Consider the following 20,009-nt stretch of genomic DNA (forward strand, 5'->3'; position numbering starts at 1 on the left):
TCACAGGCACGTGGCTCCCTCACTGTTGCTTCTCCTGGGTCTCCGCTCTGGTGCAGCTGCGGTGATGTGAGGACGCTGGAGGTGACGAGCCCGGAGGTGCTCCGCCAACAGCCCACGAGGGCGCCTTCTTGGAAGCGGGCCCGTCGGAGATGGCGGCCCAGAAGGCTCCAAGCCAGAACTGGCCAGTGCAACTGCCCCTGAGCTCCTCACCCACAGAAATGGCAAGAAAGGAACTATAGATTTGGGGGCGTCAGTTAAGAGTCCGACTCGTGGTTTCAGCTCAGGTCACGATCTCACGGTTCATCGTGAGTTCAAGCCCCGCGTCGGGCTGTGCCTGTGCGCTGGCAGTGCGGGGCCTGCTTGGGCTTCTCTCTCTCCCCCCTTCTCCTCTCATGCTAAGTAAACATTTAGAAAATGACAATAACTCTTGCTTTAAACCACTGAGCTTGAAGCTAATTTGTTCTGCAGCAGGAGAAAACTCATCCTTACTTAGGGTTCCTTCTTGACTTCTGCCTTTTTTCTGAAGTCCTTCCTCCAGATTGCCCTTTAGTGAAGTCCTATCGGTGGTAAACTTTCAACTATTTCTGAAGCGTTTTTATCTTGCCCTCATTCTTGAGTCTCTCTGGGTCTGGCCTTGGAGGGCAGCGAGTCTACGTCTTGGCCATCAAAGCCGCTACCCTCCAACTCTGATGGCACTTCCCCTGGAGGCCACTGGTTTCGTCTCGGCTCCTTCGTGATCTTGTAAGAGCAAACGTGCGTTTCTTCCCATTCAGCCTGGCTGGCAGTTGTTGGGATTTCTGGCCCTGAGGATTGAGGTTTTCAGACAACTCTGGGAAACTTTAAGCTAGTTTATCTTCATATACCGTGCCTCCTCCCTCGTCCTCTCTTAGGCAATGCAACCAGACGGGTGACCCTCTCCCTCCGCCCTCCATTTGTGCTTCCGGTCTGAGTCTCTGGGCTGCGTTCTGGATCATTTCCTAAGCTGGTTTTTCACTAGCATTCTCATCTCAAGGCTAGTCCACTTGAGTTTTAAATCTCAATTTTTATTTTTAAGTTTCTTTTTTTAGGCTTTACTGCTTACCTTTATAGACTATACTTTCACAGAATCAGAAAGTATGACGACTCTTTCTTGTTCATATTTTCAAGAACCCTTTTTATTTCTTTAGACGAATAAAAATTATCTTATATTCTCTGATCGCTCCACTGTCTGAACCGTCTGCAGAATCGGTGGTTTCTGCTGGCTCGTCGTGGAGGCTCCTCACAGTGTTTGCAAAAAAAATCCAACTTGGAGATGCTCGTTTTCCTTGGAACTTGATCTCCGAGACCCCTTGAGACCAAGTGAAGTTAGGGTCTCCTCTGGGACAGGATCCTCAAGCAGGGACAGCGTCTCTACCGCCACCACGCCTTGGCACGTCTTGAGCTATTTTGGTTGTCAGAACCGAGTGCGTGGACAGCAGCCAGGGTGGTCAGCGTCACACAGGAGGGGACAGCCCCTCCCCCGTCAACACTTACTTAGCCCCAAATGTCACCGGTGCTTTGCCGAGCAGGGTTTGGCTTCTGCCAGCAGACTAGGACCGCTTAAAAGTCTCCCCTGAGGCCTCTAGCGCCCCACAGGTAGCCTGACTTCAAACTGCAGAGAGGACCCGTTTGTTCACCCCACACAGAGCCCCAAGGACGAGGGGTTTCTATCCGAGTTGCCTGCCGACTCCACATCTCCCTCAGCTGGAGGGCCATGCTCTGCGGAAGGTCTCCCGCTAGAAGACGCCTGGGGCGGACAATGCGCCACCTCCTGCCCCCCGAGTCACGTGAAGGCAGCACAGGGAACGCAGAACCCCAGGGCGTGGCGGACACCCCAGAGGTCACCGCTGCCGAGCCCGCCCCCCCAGAGGCTGCCACCTTCGCTGTTCCGGCCTCTGGGCGGTCCTTCATTCCTCCATCCTGGAGGGCTGGGTAGGAGCAAGCCGGGTGAAGCAGGGGGAGGGTGTTCCAGGAGACAGAAGAGCATTTGCAAAGACCGGAGGTGGGAGCTGACTGTCCAGCCCCGAATCATGTGGGGTAGGTCCTGGTGGGGGCGCTTGGCCTATGAGGAACCCTGGGGCACATCCGGGAGGCCCATGCGGACATCATTCCCGGGGACAGGGCCCTCCCCAGGACAGGGGCACACCAGAGCAGCCCTGGTGACCACGTCCTGCCCTGGCTGGGGTGTCTGGCGGGCCCAAGGCCCTGAGCCTGGGTCACAGGTCGCTCCGTGGGGCCTAGTTTGGGCAAGGAGGAGTGACAGCTGGCCCGAGTTGTTTTAGGGTCTGGGATCTGTGAGGAGAGGCAAGCAGGCCAGCCTCGGCCCAGGCATGAACTCTGATCACGCTCCCCCAAAACCAGACACAGGCAGACCCCACTCCTAGAAACCACCCCTTTTCTCCTCCACGTGCTCCCGGCTGAAGGACAGCCAGCCCCTAGACCTGGGGCTCCTGCGCCCAATCACCCGTTAGGCCCCCAGGTGTTCCAGCCCCCCTCAGGGACCCTGACTCAGACCCGGGAGGAAACCCCCAGCGGCGGCTCCAAGGCAGCTCTTGGCTACTGTGTGTGAGGCCCCTCTGCTGGCTGTGGTCGGAAGTGCAGGCCAGGGGAAACCGCTGTCTTTTCCCGAGACCCCGGGTCAGAGAGGACAGGCCTGCCACAAAGCCGGGCTGCCCAGGGCTGCCAGAGACCAGGTAAACACGAGGGGGAGTCCCCCGCTGACCACTGACAGCCGCTGGAGCAGCTTCAGGCTGTGACAGCACAATGAAGCCCCACCCCGGTTTGGCCCCCCAGGCCAGGACCGAGTCCGTATCTGGAGCCACAAGACATCCCGGGGCACAGCCTGCCTGCTGGCCCCACCTGGGCTGGGGGTGGGGGTGGGGGGCGCTCTGGGGGAGCCCCGGCTGGAAGAGAGGAAGAAACCCGTGTCCAGGCCAGTCAGGTGATCTTTAGCCTAAGTGGGGCTCAAGGAGGCACCTGCCCAGGCTGACTGCCAGGCCAGGTCCTAAGAGCCCCGCGCCCGCGCCCACGGCTGTGGCTGGCTAGATGAAGGTGGAGTCCAAGGGCCCAGCATCCTGCTGGCCGAGGGCGCGCGCCTCAAACAGCTGCTTGATGAGGGCAGATTTCTCCTGCTCCAGCTGCGTGATGCGCTCACTCTTGTCGGTCACCTCCTGGACGGGCGGGAGGTCGGTCAGGGCACCCCGGGCCTCCAGCCCCCACCCTGCACCCCTCCCCGCACCTCACCTGCGTGAGGAGCCGGTTCTGCTCTTTCAGCATGAGGATGGTCTGCTGCTGCCAGCCCGGGGCTGACGGTGAGGTGGGGGCCAGGGCTGGGCACGGGGCCCCCGAGGACAATGAGGGCAGAGCCTACGGGAGGGCACAGTCAGGCAGGCCTAGCCTCCAGGACAAGGGTGAGGGGTGGCGCCAAGATGGGCACGGGCCCTAGGCGGGCGCTGGGTGGTCTGGGGGGGGCACTCACCCTGCCAGCACAGGCCGCGGCCAACAGTTCCCCCAGGCACCGGGCTACCTCCTGGACCTTGGGCAGCAGCCGGCCCAGCGGGAGGGGGCTCCCCTCAGTCCCAAGGTCCTGAGAGGAAAGCAGAAAAGGGGAAGGTCAGAGCGCAGGACCAGCCACCGTGCCTCGAGAAGAGCCCTCACAGGTGGCACTCTTGTCTCCCCAAATTACTGCTTGAGCAGAGAGGGAGCCTACGGGTGTTGCCGGTGGGGGACATCACGGGGTGTGTGTGTGTGTGTGTGTGTGTGTGTGTGTGTCTGTCGGGGTGGGGGTCCCAGCACCCTGGGAGGAGGGACGGCCGATGTGCCCCGGAATAGGGCATCCCGGGCCTACCTGGGGGTGCCTGGGGTTAGGTGGGTGGTTCCTGCAGGTGCGGGGGGGGTCACCCTGCCTAGGGACGGGGACAGCCCGGTCCCGGGCGGCGTTACTCACGGTGCTGGCCCTGCTCCGGCCCAGGCGGCGCTGGCGCTCCTGCACGCGCTGCAGCTGTTGCTGGTACCAGTCGCGGCCCCGGGCCATCATCTCCAGACCCTGGAGCAGCACCTCCTTTTCCTGCTCCAGCTCCTTCAGCTGCTTCAGCTGCACGTGCGGCAACGCACACGTGTGAATGGCGCGCGCGCGCGCGCGCGCGCACACACACACACACACACACACACACACACACACACACACACACACGGCGCGCGCCCCGCAACTCGGACACGCGCCCGCGCAGGCCAGCCGCGCCAGCACAGCTCTGCCGGCGCACGCGCCTGTACGTGAGTCCTACGCGTGCCCGTGTTGGGAAGCACCGCCCCGTTTGTCCCCTTGCGGGCGGGCTGTCCTCTCTCGGCCCCTCCATGCAGGCTTCCCCCACAGGAACGCAGGCGACACCCCCGAGCTCAGCAGCTTCCTCTGGAGCAAATGGCGAGCACACAGCGGGGGAGCCGGGCTCAGTTTTGGCAAAGGACAGCCTCGTGAAGCCGGCTGGTGCAGGGGCAGTTCTGGGGAGGGGCCGTGCCCACTGCATGGTGCACGGAGGCTGCTTTCTCCCTAAAGGACTTCTTCGTGTGGTCTAGAGCCACGTCTCAAGTGCATTCAAACCCAGACACGGGGACAGATGTTTGTAATTAACTCACATTCCAGCCATAGGTCCCCCAGAACCCAGACTTGACTGCCACCTCCCAGGCAGAGGGGTGGTCCAGGAGACCAAGCGTGGGGGCCAAGTCCTATCCCAGGCAAGGTGGAGAATCCCCCAGAGCCCTCACTCACCAGGTCACAGTCCACGCCGTTGGTGATGGTGTGCCTCCGACGTTCCCCTCGGGCACGGGGGGCCCGATGGGCATCGCCCATGCCTAGCTCCCGGGCCCTGCAGGCCGCTGCACCTGCCGCAGAGGAGCAAGGACCTGGGTCACTTCCAGGCCTGCCTAGTCAAGCTCAACGTCCCCCACCCCAAGCCTGGCGGTGCACAGCCGGGTGTCCAGGCCTACATCTCTCTGGGTTCATGGGCAACTCAGAGCCTCTGCACGGGCCCTCCCCATCTCAACCCATCCTGGGGGCACGGGCAACGGCCCAGCGCAGCACACACCTTGCCTCTGTGCCTGGCTGGCGGCTGGCTCCCCACTCCATCCCCACCAGCTCCCCTCACCCCTCCCTCGGTAAGGGCCATGTGACCGCTGAGGCTGCTTGTCCGTACACACAACACAAATGTGTGCGCCCACACACATGCCCCAGCACGAGCGCCCTGGGGCAGGGGCTTTACCCGGTTCTTCTCAGCACTCCCGCTGCCTAGGGTGCTTCGAGTACACTGCAGGGGCTCATGGGCTGCTAAGTACAGGGGGAGTGAGCAGGCCTCTGGCCGTCCCTGCTTCTCCCTCCGGGTCTGCCGGGGCCTTCAGGGGTGACGGGAGTCCGTGCAGGTGAAGTGTGTGCAGCTGAGTGTGCTTGGGGCTGAAGAGCCATCGGGGCCAGCTGACTTCCCCGGGGGATGGGGAGCACGTGCAGGGCAACCCGCGAGGCAGAGTAAGGTGCGGGTGTGGAGAAGGTCACCCTCCTGGCTCCCGAGCCCTATTCCCCCACACCAGGCTCAGCCTCACAGGCTCTGCCCCCTGCACTGGGGGCGGTGGTGCAAGGAAGAGGAACATGTCCACAGGGCTGGCACCAGGTCTCTGCAGGCCTCCAGCCGGCCCTGGCAGACAGGCTCCGAGCCAGCCCAGAGTTCACGTCCCAACCTGCCCATGCTGCATGGCTGGCACAGAAAATACAGCAGAGGGAGGCTAGAGAGCATGGAACCTCAGAACCCCCGAGCTTGGTGTGGGGGCAGCTCCCAGATTCCCAGATGACAGCACGCTGGATGTTCAGAGGGACCAGCAGGCGGACGCAGCCCTGTCTGTCCCCGTCTGGGCCTGAGCTAGCAGCTTGCGCCAAGGGAGCCAGGGCAGGCCTGGGTGCGCTGAGCTCCAGCAGGGGATAGGGAAGGGGACCCTGGATCTCTGGAGCAGGGGGCTCTGTGAGTACGAGGGCTTTCTCTTCCTGGAAATCTGGGGGAGCTTGGAGTGCCAAGACATGCCATGCCTCTCGTCTGGGTCTCTGCCTGGAAAAGGTGACAGTGAGAGCCTGGCCTGAGACTTAAGCTGTTCTGTGGTGTCAGGCACCAGGACAGAGCAGGACTGCAGGTCTGAGGCCTCCAAACCCCAGTCCCATGGCTGATTTTCAACTACATGCAGCCACAGGGACGGCACTAGCCCTGCACTCAGAAGTGCCCCCTGCCTGCCCACACCACAGGGACAGACTGGTTGGGCAGTGAGGAGCAGGGGGAGCCCCCAGCCTGGGGTGGGCTTCTGGACGGCTGCACCAAGGAGGCCAGGAGCCACTGTGGCTCCAAGCACCAGTCATGGGGCTGGGGGACATGGGCAAGGCTGGGGTGGAGGTCCAATGAAGCTGCCAGAGCAGTGAAGGCATAGAAAGGGCTGGCAGCGGCCATGGGTGGGGGTGGGGGGCGGGAGGCCTGCACCAGGTGGTGCACAGGTGCAGGCTGAATGGGATGAGGGGTCTGGACCCTGCCGCCAGCCACAGTGCAGGTGCTATTTCCAGGGAAGACACTGGTGGTGGGGGGGGGGGGCGGCACAGGGGAGCCATTCAGCCATCTCCCAGCACTGCCAACTGGACCGGAAGCTAGGCAAGCAGCCTGCCGTCCATCCAGAGCGGCTGCGCCTGGGTCTCTCCCTGGTGTCACCCCTGCAGGCTTGAAGATTGGGCTGGAGACTCACCCACCGCTTCGCTCTTCCTGGCAACCAGGCCAGGTCCTTCGGGGCCGACTCAGCCGGCCCTGGCCTCAGTGGTGGAGGCAGCAAGCCCAGCCGTCTGAGCGGAGCTGCGGGACTGAGAACCCAAAAAGGCAGCGAGGGCCCCGCCCAGCCTGGGCCCCTCTCTCCTCTGCACTAGAGGAAAACTCTGCCTAGGCAGTTACCACGGATACGACCGAGGGTCTAAGTGTCCCCAGGTGTGGGGCAGGGGTCCTCGGTGCTCAGCTCAGGCCTGTACAGTGGCTTCCTGGTGGAGTTTGGGAGTCATCCACCAGCCCCTGGGCCCTACGATGGCCTCCCGCTGTGGAGGGGGAGGAGCTGGCCCCTGAGCACACCGGGAACCCAGGAGGCCGCTTTCCCTCCAGGCGCTTACCGGCCCCCGCGGTAGGAGAAGGGCCGCAGCGCCTCTGCGGCTCTGGCCTGAGGCGCCGGTCGCGGGGGTTCGGCGGGGGTTCGGCGGGGGGCGGCTACGAGGCGGGGCTGGGGGCCGCCCCGCACTCACCAGCGTCCGCGCTCGGGCTCCGCTCCAGCGCCGCGCCCTGGGGCCGCTCGGGCTCCGCGGGACCGGGCGCTGCCTCTGCGGGTCCGCACAGCTTCTCTAGGCTCCGGGCCGCGCCGCCGGGGACGGCTGGCGGGGGCCGCGCGCCCAGGGGCAGGGGCTTCCTCTCCAGGACCGTCCGCGGCTCGTCAGCCGGCGCGAACACCAGGCGCGGCGGCGGCGGCGGCTGACCCCCGGGCCGCGCCGGGCAGCCTCCCCGGGCCGGGGCGCGCGCCTGGCCCCGCGGGCCGCCGTCGGCGCTCAGCAGCGAGGTGCGCAGGCCGGCCACGAAGCGCTCGAAGGTCAGGTAGCCGCTGGCCGGGGCCACCTGGCGCAGGCCCTCGAGCACGCCGCGGGGCAGCTCGCGCGCGTCGGCGCCCTGCCAGCGGGACTCGATCTCGCGCAGGTGCACGCAGCCCCGCCGCCGGTCGTCCAGGATGTCGAACAGCGTGCGCAGGCTCTGCAGGAAGGCGCGCGGCAGCCCCTCCGTGCCGGGCGCGGGCGCGGCGGGCGGCCCGTGGCCCGGCTCGGCCATCGCGGCTCCGGCCATGGGCTGCCGCCGCCGGGCTCCGTCCTGGGCTCGGTCCCCGCGGCGTCCGCGCTCCGTCCCCCCGGGGCCCGACGGCGGGGCCCGGCCGGCGCGCGCAACCCGGCGCGACAATAGCTGCGACTTTTTGAATGGACCCTTCTCGTGGCGTCAGCGCTCATTAGCATTCGCGGCAGCCATTGGCCGAAGCCGGCCCGTCTGCTCCCGGATTGGCTGAGAGGCCGCCAGCCCGGTTTGATTTTTCCGCCGAGGGCCCCGCCCCGCCCCGCGCGCTCCCGCCGCCGTGCGGGGCGGGGCCGGGGGGTGCGCCGAGACACGGGTACTAGCCTGGGGGCGGGGTCCCGACTCGGCCTCCTCCGGGCCTCGCGGGTGGCGGGCGGAGCCCCGAGCGGACCCCTTTCTCCTCCCCCTCCCCCTCCCGCGGCGGCTCAGCCCTCTCGGAGGGGCGGGGCCCGGCGCCCTACGAAAACCTGTCCCCAGGTGGCCTCGTGGGGTAAGGATGGGGAGCACACCTCCTCTGGGAGTCACCTTCCCTGTCTGACTCCCCTGGGGACTCTTCGCTGAGGGTCCCCGGGCCCAGGCACCTCGACTCTGGGGCCCATGTGCCAGGAGAGTCCCAAGAGGACTGGGCTCCAGCCAGCAGGACGCTTCCCCTTACAGAGGCCTGTCTGTCCACACTGCTGCCGGCTCCTCCCCTTGTCCCCGGGGATAGCCTGGCCTTTCCTGCCTACTGCAGGACAAAGCCACTTTTTCCTGTGTCCCCAGATCCCCATCTGGTGACCAGCTCTCCTCTGCTCCAGCCTCTTCCCCTGGCCGGACCCTTCCTCCAGCGGTTCCCCAGGCGCTCCCGGCCGGGCAGCCCTGTGTCCCCAGCGGCCCCTGCTTCATTTCCAGCCAGCATCCAGTCATTCTGTCTGGTCAGTCTGGGAGGGGGCCGGGGCTTAGCCTGCGGTCTCGTCCAGAAGAGAACTTCCTCTTGCTAGGGCGGTGAGGTGACTTTCTTCCTGCCCAGGACGTGCGGTTCCCTGGACAGGTGCCCTGTTCACGAGAGCCCCCCGTGTCAGGGCTTCCTGACTCCATTGTAAATGCGGCCTGCCTTTTGACCTTTCACACACCTCAGAGTTGAGGCTCCTTTACGGTAAGGAATTTTGGAAGCACCTAGAAAGCTGTGAGCCTGGAGTTTCCCTGTGGAGCCTAGCTCATCCCAGCCTTCCCCTTCAGGGACAGGACTAGCCAGAATCCCAGAACAGCATTCAGGCCGTTTTTCCTGTAGTTCGCCTCTCCCTCCTTCCAGCACACCCTGCCCCATCCCCCATCCTTAGGGTGCCCAGCATTCTCTCACCTCTGGGCCCTTGCACATGGTAGCTGTCCCGCCAGGAACATGTTTCCCTGTCTGCTCCTGGCCATCACTGTGCGTCCTTTGAAACCCCACTCAGGTACCCGACCCACCCTTGGAAGTCTGGTTAGATGTCCTGACCTTCAAAGCATAAGGCTGCTTTCTCCTAGCTCTTGTGCTTCTCTCCCCATGGGTCCTTCCCTGTGCTTTCTGGAAGCAGGACAGGGCCACCCCAAGGCCTGGCTTCAGCCTGGCCCACAGTGGAGGCTTAGTGGGTGACCAGCACATGGGAAGCCTCATTCTGGAGGTCACAGTGGAAACACCACCCTTGGGTGGGATGGGGAGGCCCGGGGACAGCTCCGTGGTGGTGGTGGTGGTGGTGGGGGTGTTGTGTGGATGTGGAGGCCAGCGGCCAGCGCCAAGCGATGCTGCTACAGCTCAGGACAGCAGGACAGCGTGGCCAGCAGCACCCAGGCCAGGGCCACTGTGAGCCTGAGTCCACCGTGCAGAGAAAGCAAGGCCTGCTCAGAGTATCAGGAGCCATGGGGGAGGAAGTCCCCACTGGCCTTTGGCCTGCCGGCCTCCCGGTGGGCTTCTCTGGCTAGCTCTGGGTGTGGGACTAAGGCGTGGCCCTCGTGTACTTCCCGTCCTGAATTCTGACCGCTTCCTCCTCTCTAGCCTGGCCCGACACTTTCCTAGCTCTGTACCTTTCAGTGTTGCTATCTCCCCCGGAGGGCTTCCCAGAGCCCCGAGCCAGGTGGGTCCCCTGTGGCCCCTGTACTTTTTGAGGGGCCCATCCCCGTTGTGATCATGTTCTCACTGTGCCGGCTTGGAGCTCCTTGGAGGTGGACAGGGGGACTGGGCCCCTTTGTCCCCTGCCTAACGCAGCATGGAGTCAAGGACAGGTAGCTGCCCAGTTCTGGCGATTCTCTGGTCTCTATTCCTGCAGTAACAACCAGGGACCTTGGCCAAAAGCCTGCCTTTTGCAGGTGGTCCAGGAGGCTGTTACTCACCCCTGCCTCCCTGGCACTCCCACCTGTCTGCCCAGGTGGGTCAGCTGTCCTTCTTCTGGCTCTTTAGGTGCCTCTGGCTACACAGCCTCAATTGTCCAAACCCTCCCGATCTCAGCCCCACCCCCACCTTGAAGTGAGATTTGGGGGTCACTCTGACTGAGATGAGCCCTGAGTTCACGTGACACCTGCCTTCAAGGGCACATGTGCAGGGGGTAAGGGTTCCCCTAGACTCTGGCCTGGGTGTGGGACCTACTCCGCTCCTTGGTTCCTTACCTCCCATGCACATCTCCAACATCTGCCCCAAACCATTGGAGCAGACCATTCATTCATTCATTCATTCATTCATTCAGAGAGCACTCCCTGAACACTTGCTGTGGCCCAGTCACCGTGCTAGATGTGGGATTCAACACTCATTCACCCAACAAATATATTTTTTTTTAATATTAAGATCAGCTTACCAATTTCTTTAAAAAAATTTTTTTTCAACGTTTATTTATTTTTGGGACAGAGAGAGACAGAGCATGAACGGGGGAGGGGCAGAGAGAGAGGGAGACACAGAATCGGAAACAGGCTCCAGGCTCCGAGCCATCAGCCCAGAGCCCGACGCGGGGCTCGAACTCCCGGACCGCGAGATCGTGACCTGGCTGAAGTCGGACGCTTAACCGACTGCGCCACCCAGGCGCCCCCCAAACAAACATTTCTTGAGTTCCTCCTGTGTGCTGGGCATTCATCTAGAGTGAGGGGGCACAGCAGTGAACCAGACTACATCCAGCTGTTGTGGAGTTTCCTTTCTGAGGGGAGTCGGGCAGCAAAGAACGCAGAAAGGCAGGAAGGAACAGAGACGGATGGGAAGGTGCTGTCTGAGCCAACACGAGCTGGGATGGTCTCCCCAAGGAGGTGACACAGGAGCAGAGACCTGGCAGAGTGTGGCAGGAAGTCTCCGGGAAAGAGTGGTCCAGGTAGGAGGAACAGTGAGTGCAAAGGTCCTGAGGCAGGCCTAAGGCCATCCCTGAAAAGTCCACCAGAATTTAGAGTGCACCCCCAGGGGGCTGTGAAGCTCTCCTGCCTAACCCAAGAAAGGAACATGTGGGAGTTTCTATGTACAGAACCTGCCTGCACCGAGACACAATTGCCTTGTAAGGGTTAAATTGTAGTGTGGGGCTAACTCTTAGCTTGAAAAATAACAGCCTCATACTCTTGTAAATTAGGCTTCACCAATTAAGGAAACAAAGGTTCAAAGAAAAGAGCGTCAGAGGCAGGGTCAAGGAGATCCACTGGTTGCGACTTAGAGGCAGAAAGTCTAAAATAAACACCTCATTAGGCGACTGTTTCTAACTCATTTGGCAACTGTTTCTCTGTTCTGTTCCCAGGTGATGATAAAACGATGTGACCGGCTATAAAAACTCTGTACCCCGGCTGTTCCTGGCGCACTCTTATCAGGAGTGTTGGTCCCGATCCGTCGGCCTTGCCTCTCGTTGTCATAAACTTTGTTGTGACTGTCACCGGTGCCCGTAGCGTTCTGTTTCACGAGTCGTGTGGATGTAACAGCCTTAACAGGGGTTAGCTGGGGCAGGTCTGGAGGAGAGGTCACTTCTCATTTCGGGTCCCAAAATGCCATTTGAATTTGTTTTACTTTAAGATTTAATAAAAACTTTTTTTTGGAAGCTTTGTCCCCAAACGGCCCAAGCTACTCTCATTATATTTTCACAAGGGAGTTTATAGACATCAAGATCGCTATTTTAATAATAGGAAAATATTTTAAAGTCATAGTTAAGATAATGCGCCAGGGCGAAGGGCGAACCTGAGCGGTTCGGTTACGTGGCAATGCGAAGGACGAAGAAGGGTGTGAAGGAGGAAGCCCCGGCGGGTGCTGGGCGGCCCCCTTGGGAGGCCTTGGCGGCATCCAGACAGCCGACCCTACTGACGATCGGGCTCTATCCTCCCCAGCCCAGACGGCAGGGGTCTTGGTCAAGGCAAACACAGTCTCCACGTCGGGTGCCCTGACCCTCAGGGCTGTGGGGTCCAGAGGGGGGTACGTTAGAACTGAAGTCCGCCCTCACGCGCCGGGATCCGGGGTTTCGGGGCTTCCCGACTCAGGGGGGCCGGGCCCCCACGCCTCGGGCGTCGCTAGCCCTCTGACTCGGCCCCTCAGCGTCCGGCGCCGAGCGGATAGGGGCGGAGTCAGGCGGGAGAGGGAAGGGGGCCCCTGGAGGAGGGGCGGGGCCGGAGGAGGGAGGGGGCACTCGGGGGGCGGGGTCGGGGCGTGGCGCCCCGGCCCCGCCCCTCCGGGGGTCGCCACCTCCCGCCGGGTCCCGTGACGCCGGTAGGAGCGCGCGAGTCACGAGTGCCCGCGCGGCCGACCGCGGCGACATGGCTTCGGAGCGGGACGTGCGCGCCCGGCTGCAGCGCGCGGGCCAGGAACACCTGCTGCGCTTCTGCGCCGAGCTGGCTCCGGGGCCGCGCGCCGCGCTCCTGGCCGAGCTGGAGGCGCTGGAGCCCGAGGCGCTGCGCGAGCACTGCCAGCGCGCGGCTGCGGCCTGCGCGTGCCCCCCGGGCCCGGAGCCCGGCCTGGCCGCGCGCCTGCGGCCCCTGCCCCCTGAGCGCGTGGGCAGCGCGAGCCGGTGCGACCCTGAGACGCGGCGGCTCTGGGAGGAGGAAGGTAGGCGGGGCGGGGGTCCCCGGTCGGGGTGGGCCTGGCCGGCGCAGGGGGCCTTGCCCAAAGTGGGGTGACAGGAGAGCTTGTACTCGGAGGAGTTTGGCGCGCCTCGTTCCTTTGTGGGGTCTCCGTTCACACGCCAGCTGGCGACTCAGGTGTAGGGCTCCAAAAGCTGGGAAGGTGGCAGCCGCCCTCAGGCGGCTTCCCCCTCCAGCGAGTGCTTTGTGCAGGCGCACACCTGGATGGTCAGCTGCCCAGGCCACAAGCCTGCTGACAGCAGGGAACCCCTTGCACATTTGTACACGCTCCGTTTCACAACCGCGCTGGCCCCGGGTGCACTCTTGGCTTCTTGGCCTTACGGGTGAGGCAGGTGCTCCTGGAGGTAAGCTGCCCAGGGCCCCCACCAGACTGCTCTGACCAGTCTGACCTGGTGTTCCCTCTGAAGGACCCAGGCTGGGAATAAGCCCTGGAGGACATCATCAGGACTTCTGATGGGTCTGGACAAGGTCAGCTTTGGATGGGGCCCTGGCCCACATGAGGTCGGAATGTTATTTGGAGATCTCTGTTCTGTGGCTCTCAGAAGTTTTAGAGTCCTGGGCGCACGTCTGGCTTGCTCTGAAGTGAGGGGGTGGTTATATGGCAGGTCCCAGGGGTCCCCTCACGGCACCCTCTGCCCCCAGGTTTCCACCAGATCGCCCTGAGCAAGGTGGCTGTGCTGCTGCTGGCTGGTGGGCAGGGCACACGCCTAGGCGTGACCTACCCCAAGGGCATGTATCAGGTGGGACTGCCCAGCCAGAAGAGCCTGTACCAGCTGCAGGCAGAACGGATTCGGCGGGTGGAGCAGCTGGCCAGCGAGCGCAGCGGGACCCAGTGCGCCATACCCTGGTGTGCCTTTCCCTCCTCACCCTGTCCCCAGAATGATCCCCTGCCCACGCAGCATCAGCCCTGCCCCACACCGAGACTCGAGTCCCAACCCCCAGCCCCAGCCCGGACTCCGAGGCCAGCCCCTATCGGAGCCCTGGATCCCCGAGCGGCCGGGCCCTTCCGAGGGCCTGCTCAGCCCTGCCTCTCCTCGCAGGTACATCATGACGAGTGAGTTCACGCTGGAGCCCACCGCCAGGTTCTTCAAGGAGCACGACTTCTTCCACCTGGACCCCAACAACGTGATCATGTTTGAGCAGCGCATGCTGCCTGCTGTGACCTTTGATGGCAGGGCCATCCTGGAGAAGAAAGACAAGGTTGCCATGGCCCCAGGTATGCCCCGCCCCTGAGTCAGGGAAGCGCTGCCTGGTCTAGAACAAGGAGCTAATCGGAGGTCAGGAGGGCTGCACGCGGCCAGAACGTCATGCTAGAAGGCTGTGTGGTTCTGGGCGACTGGCCTCCTCTCTCTGGGCCTTGATTCCCGTGTGTCGCATGACACAGCCATAGGGCTACTTGGATAGTGACACAGAGCTGCCTCAGGTACAAGGTCCAGCCCCAGGGGCCTCTCCTGCCTCCAGCAGGCTCTGGACTGGATGGCTGAAGCCCCGGGGACTGGTCCCTTTCTCCCTTGGCAGATGGCAACGGAGGGCTGTACCGCGCACTGTCAGACCACCAGATTCTAGAGGACATGGAGCGTCGGGGAGTGGAGTTTGTGCACGTGTACTGTGTGGACAACATTCTCGTGCGGCTGGCTGACCCTGTCTTCGTCGGCTTTTGCGTGCTGCGCGGCGCAGACTGTGGGGCCAAGGTGAGCCTCCCCGCCCACTGCCCGGCTGCCTGCCTCGCCCCGCCCCCGGCCCCGCCCCCGCCAGCCTTTCCTGTCTCTGCCTCCGCTGCAGGTGGTGGAAAAGGCGTCCCCGGAGGAGCCGGTGGGGGTGGTGTGCCAGGTGGACGGAGTCCCTCAGGTGGTGGAGTACAGCGAGATCAGCCCCGAGACCGCACGGCTTCGCGGGCCCGATGGGAGCCTCCTCTACCACCTGGGCAACATCTGCAACCACTTTTTCACTCGAGGCTTCCTCCGGGCTGTCGTCAGGTGTGCTCAGCAGGTGGCCAAGGGTGCTGGCCAGGGAGGCTGGCCTGAGCCCAGCGGGGCTGCGGTCAGGGGCCAGCCTGGGTTGGGGTGCATTTAAGTCGGCCAACGCCACCAGACCTCTAGCAGCTGCTATAAGGCTCTGGGTCCCGGTTGGCCTGCTCTTCTTCCCCACACGGTGGCTGTGGCCTCAGGCCCCACCTCTGCCCTGTGACGTGCCAGCTGCCATTTCACCTGGGCGGCGATGTGGCCAGTGATGCCAGTCTCTCTCGCGGGCTGGGGAGCGTAAGAGAGTGCCTGTGTCCTTCCGGAGACAGGGCTCAGCTCCTGGGGCTCCTGTGCCCTGCGGTGTCCGTCTGTCGGCCCATCCTGCCTGGCCAGGTGTGCAGAGAGGTGGGGAGGGGGCTCCCAGGGGTGTCCCGTCTGAACCGTGTCTTTCCTTCTTTTGTTCTCCTGTCTCCCCCCCCCCCCAAGTGAGTTTGAGCCCTTGCTGAAGCCACACGTGGCTGTGAAGAAGGTCCCGTACGTGGATGAGGAGGGAAATCTGGTAAAGCCGCTAAAACCAAATGGGATAAAGCTGGAGAAGTTTGTGTTTGATGTGTTCCCGTTCGCTAAGTTAGTGGCAAAAGTCGTTTATCTTTTTCTTTCTCTCCTCTCCTTGTTTTGGTGGTGGGTTCTGAGACCTAGTTGGGCTGGGAAGTGGAGGCTTGTGGGGGACAGTGGGGGTGCACCTTTGCAGTGGGGGGCTAGGGGCTGTAGGCGGGCTCCAGAAGGGGGCTCACACTGCCCCTGCAGTGTGAGCATGGTGACATCTGGAGCAGTTGGAGTCTTGGGGGCTGTGCTTTGGGGGCCACCCCTGCCACTCCTGAGCCTTCCGTCTGCTCCTGGCCGGGGTTAGGAGGCTGTTCCCAGGCCGGTGGCTGGGGGACTCCCAGGGGACTTGGCCCTCAATCTGGGGCCTCAGGGTCTGTGGGTTTGGCAGGTGGGAATGGGGTGGGGGGGAATCAGGCAGCCCCAGGGATCTGAGAAACAAAGACACACGCAGTGACTGTGGGGCCTCCTGCGTGGAACAGACCACCATTTAGTCGTTGTGAGCCCGGTGCAGGTTTTGTCTGCCCAGGACCGGGGCCTCTGGGTCAGGACATCTGGTCACCAGCTGCCGTCCGCACAGGAACTTCGTGGCCTTCGAAGTGTCTCGGGAGGAGGAGTTTTCTCCTCTGAAGAATGCTGCCTCGGCGGCTAGCGACAACCCCACCACGACTCGGTGCGCCCTGCTCCTACAGCATTACCGCTGGGCCCTGCAGGCAGGGGCCCACTTTCTGGACGCGTGTGGGGCACGGCTCCCTGAGCTGCCCAGGTGAGTGTGCCCGTCAGCATGCTCCTCAAAGGACAAGGGTGTCAGGGTCCAGCTCCCCACCCCAGGCCCTTGCCGGCTCCACTGCTGTCTGAGCTGTGCTGGGAGCTTGGGCTCCAGCACCACGCTGAGGATGGGTGGCCACACACCCGGGCCAGCCATACAGTGACTGCCTGCAGCTTTGAGCCCAACTCCTCAAGGTCTGCTCAGGGCCTTGGGGAAGGTGGGTGGCTGCCAGCCTTCCTGACTTATCTGTAAGCTCTGAAACCAAGACCTAGGCGTGACGTGTAGAAAAAGCAATGCAGGTCACGTTTCAGGACTGGAAAAGGAAACGACAGAGCCACCACCTAAATCACGCTGCCCAGGGGGACCTGTGCGGGGTACCTGCAGGGCTGAGGGGTGTCTTCCAGCCCAGATCAGAGCTGATCACTCAAGTCAGGGGCAGTTGGCCAAGGGCTCTGGGGGTGCCGTGGAAGGGAGTGGTGCTGAGGAGAGATCTTTGGGAGCTGGGCCAGGCAAGGCCAGCCCCAGGGCACACACCCTGGAGCAGGTGCTGACACATGGGCTCCCACAGCTTGCCCAGCAGCGGAGAGCCTCCTGCCATCTGTGAGATCTCGCCTTTGGTATCATACTCTGGAGAGGTGAGAGTTGACTGGCTCATTCAAGTCTTTTCTGGGGTAGGGATGCATGATCGGGAGGAGGGCTGGGGAGTGGCGGATGCTGGGGCGGAAAGTCACAGCTCTGCCTCACGTTACCGATGAGACAAATAGTTTTTCAAATACAGAGGATCCTCTAGGATGTAGGGTGGGTGAGGCATCAGGAGGCCCCAAGGACCAGGAGAGGCCAGGAGGATATCAGGTGAGGCCAGAGGCTAGGGTTCCAGCCAGGCTTTGTGGGACCCTTGCAAGGAAGGAATGCTGGCGCCGACCCTTTGAGAAGATCTGGGCTCAAGAGGGCCTGGGTCTGCAAGTGGCATCCGACCCTTAGTGCTGGGAGCGAGTCTGGCCATACCCCACACGGGCTCAAGGCAGAATATGGACCCCACCTGGGGACAGAGGTTAACACGTGGACATAATGACATCCTTGTTTCCAGGCTCTGGAGGCGTATCTGCAAGGCCGGGAGTTCCCATCCCCGCTGATCCTGGATGAGAACCGGGCCAGGGCTCTGCAGCCCTGACTTGCTCTCTGGCCTGCCAACCCCGGGGTCCTGAGGGGTGGCGCCGCTCCCGTCATTGTTCCCGGGGACACAAATGACCAAACGAGGCTCTTTGGCCGTGCTCCTGGCTGTGAGGTCTGGGCGAGAGGCAGAGGTGCGGCGTCCTCGGGGAGGGCAGCAGGCCTGCCTCTGTCGGAGCGGAGACGTACGTGAGGACGGCGGCACCTCGAGCCCTACGCGCAGATCCGCCCGGCGGGGAGCACCGGCCACTCCAGCTTTTCTGCAGACCCACGGACAGACGAGGCAAGAGGAGGGGACGGTGTCCGTCCCCCGCAGGGTGACCTACCAAAGGTGCTGCTCCCTCCCTCTCTTGCAGCTGACCAAGTACCTGGCATGGCGGTGGTGGGGGTGTCACGGCCTAGCCCTCCAGCCCCCCAGTGCCCACCACCTACCCCCACCCACCCCCCACGCACAGCCTGCACACCTAAAACTGAATTCTCTCAATCTCCCTTGGAGGCCTTGGCTCCTCGGCCAGGGCTACGGTTGGTTCAGGCTGCTGAATTTTAGGTCTTTTCCCGAACAACCAGTGGGGCCAATTCCAGTGGCCGCACGTGGTGGCTGACTGGTCTGAAATATAAGCAGGCGGGGAGCACCGTCCCCCAACCAGCTTGCCAGTAGCTTCTGACAGATCTTGGTGCTCACGGACCTCCCGCGCTCTCTGGAGGGAGACACAGACGCCACGTACGGGGCCACGGTCCCCACGCCGCACCCCTGCGGCCCCACCGAGGCTGGGGAAGACCCGCTGGCCCCGGCCCCTAGCCCTGCTGCTCCGGGCCCCAGTGCCTGCTGCTCTCCCCTCCGGAAAGCAGCACGGGGCACCTCCCCGCCCGCTGACGCGAAGGGCGGCCTGGAATGCAGCCTGCCGCTCCGCCAGGCCGCCTGCTCCCACACCCTCACACTGCGGCGACACCCCCACGGAAGCCGGTTTCCCCAGGGCGAGGATGTCACCAGGGCGGTGGGTTCAGAGGCCGCTGACTCCTCCAGTGGCTTGTAGTGGACCAGCGGAGGGTGGACGTGTGTCCCCGCACCCGGACCTGGGCGTGGCGGCGGGGTCGGGGCCAGGCCCAAAGCCCAGAGGGGGACTCTGCTCCCACCCGCGCTGTGCCAGTCCCTCGCAGACCTCAGAACGAACCGCGTGCCTTACGACGCCTCTCCCAGCTGCTCCGCTGGCAAGCAGAGGGCCTGGGACAGAGGAGGGCCAGCCAAGGCGGGGGCCCAGGTCCGGGGTCCTGCCCACAGCTGCTGCTCCTCACTGCCACAGCCCAACGACCGTGCAGCCTCTTTCCTACACCAGCTGGGGAAGCTACCGAAACGGCCTGTTTTTAAAGACCCCGTTTACTGTAAAAGAATTACAGCCGCGCGCAAAGTTTCAAACGCGGCCCAGAGATCCGGGGGCACGAGAGCCTTCGGAAAGGCTTTTCCACAGGATTGAAGCACGTCCCCAAACCAGGAACACGGGTGGAGCCCTAGGTCACTGCTCACAGGTGCGCGCTGCTGTGCACACTGCACTCAAGAGGCAGGACGGGCCCCTCAGCACAAAACTGTCCCTCCCCAGACGACCGATGAGGAAGCCACGGACGTCTGAGAGGCTGCCAAACTCTTTGATTTCCCACAGAACGTGGCGGATTCCCAATAAACGCAAGATGCCCTGATTGATCCCTGGCCTGGCCAGCGCAGTTTCTGACCGGCACGGGTGCTGGGAACGGCAACCAGGGGTTCCCAGCTCCGTGCATCCAAGAGAGCAAGAGTCCACACGCTGAGCCCGCACCTGCTCTGGGCGGCCCAGGAGTCCCCTCGAGCTCCCACCCAGCTCTTCGCCAGGGTCTCAGGGAGGCCAGGGACCACCTAGTGAGTCTGACACCCTGCGGGGGGGGGGGCAGAACCACCCCACCACACCCCGGCTAGATCTCCTGGGGTGGGCTCCCGCGCCCTCAGCTGGAGAGCCGGTGATCCACCCTCCAGATACCACCTTCTCCCTGCTGTCGGCATGTGCAGGGACGGACGCACGAGGGCACCGCTGGCACTACCGGCAGAGCCCTGTGTGGGGAAAAGACCCGCAGGGGCCTCGGGGATGACCCCCGCTAGGGAAGGGGTGGGGGACGGAGAGCAGGAGACGCTTTCTGGGGCAGCTTCAGACAAGCCAGGGAGGCGCACACACCCCTAAGTGCGGCGGCCGGGACTGCGGGAGGCGGCGGGCTCACCCGAGGGGGCCGGCAAGGAGCGGGGACGGCCCTCGGCGCTGCGGGGCTCGCTCCGCCCTGCCGCGTGTCTACTGAGGGGAAACGCGCGCACAACTCGCCGCGGCGGTCGTCCGCGCGCCCCCAAGCCCATCGGCTCCAAAGAGCGGACACCGACAGCCGCCCCGCCTCGACTCGGGCTCGCACCGGACGCGCTGTCCTCTCGCTGAGCTGCGGCCCCCACTAGCTCTGGGCCGGGAAGTCCGCCCGGGGCCGGGAGTCGAGCCGCGGAGCGGGGGCGCGGGGCGCCGGACGTCCTGCCAACACCACGGAGCCGGCCGGTCC

At 63.5% G+C, this 20,009-nt stretch overlaps 2 protein-coding genes across 2 annotated transcripts; one reads left to right on the forward strand and one right to left on the reverse strand.

The window, feature by feature from the left end:
• Positions 1-1,132: 1,132 nt before the first annotated feature.
• Positions 1,133-7,979, reverse strand: SAPCD2 (suppressor APC domain containing 2). Its single transcript, XM_043566809.1, has 6 exons — positions 7,319-7,979; positions 4,784-4,896; positions 3,965-4,111; positions 3,497-3,604; positions 3,262-3,384; positions 1,133-3,188 (listed from the first exon to the last, which is right to left on the reverse strand). The coding sequence occupies exons 1-6, from the start codon at positions 7,902-7,904 to the stop codon at positions 3,060-3,062; spliced, it is 1,206 nt and encodes a 401-aa protein (XP_043422744.1). The 5' UTR covers positions 7,905-7,979; the 3' UTR covers positions 1,133-3,059.
• A 4,596-nt stretch (positions 7,980-12,575) lies between these two features.
• On the forward strand, positions 12,576-19,143 carry UAP1L1 (UDP-N-acetylglucosamine pyrophosphorylase 1 like 1). Its single transcript, XM_043565874.1, has 9 exons — positions 12,576-12,909; positions 13,587-13,791; positions 13,985-14,160; positions 14,463-14,635; positions 14,727-14,920; positions 15,392-15,532; positions 16,089-16,274; positions 16,846-16,912; positions 17,365-19,143. Exons 1-9 carry the CDS (start codon positions 12,621-12,623, stop codon positions 17,446-17,448), a joined length of 1,515 nt encoding a protein of 504 aa, XP_043421809.1. The 5' UTR covers positions 12,576-12,620; the 3' UTR covers positions 17,449-19,143.
• The last annotated feature ends 866 nt before the right edge of the window (positions 19,144-20,009 follow it).

The sequence above is a fragment of the Prionailurus bengalensis genome, chromosome D4, assembly GCF_016509475.1.
Source record: "Prionailurus bengalensis isolate Pbe53 chromosome D4, Fcat_Pben_1.1_paternal_pri, whole genome shotgun sequence".
NCBI lineage: Eukaryota > Metazoa > Chordata > Mammalia > Carnivora > Felidae > Prionailurus > Prionailurus bengalensis.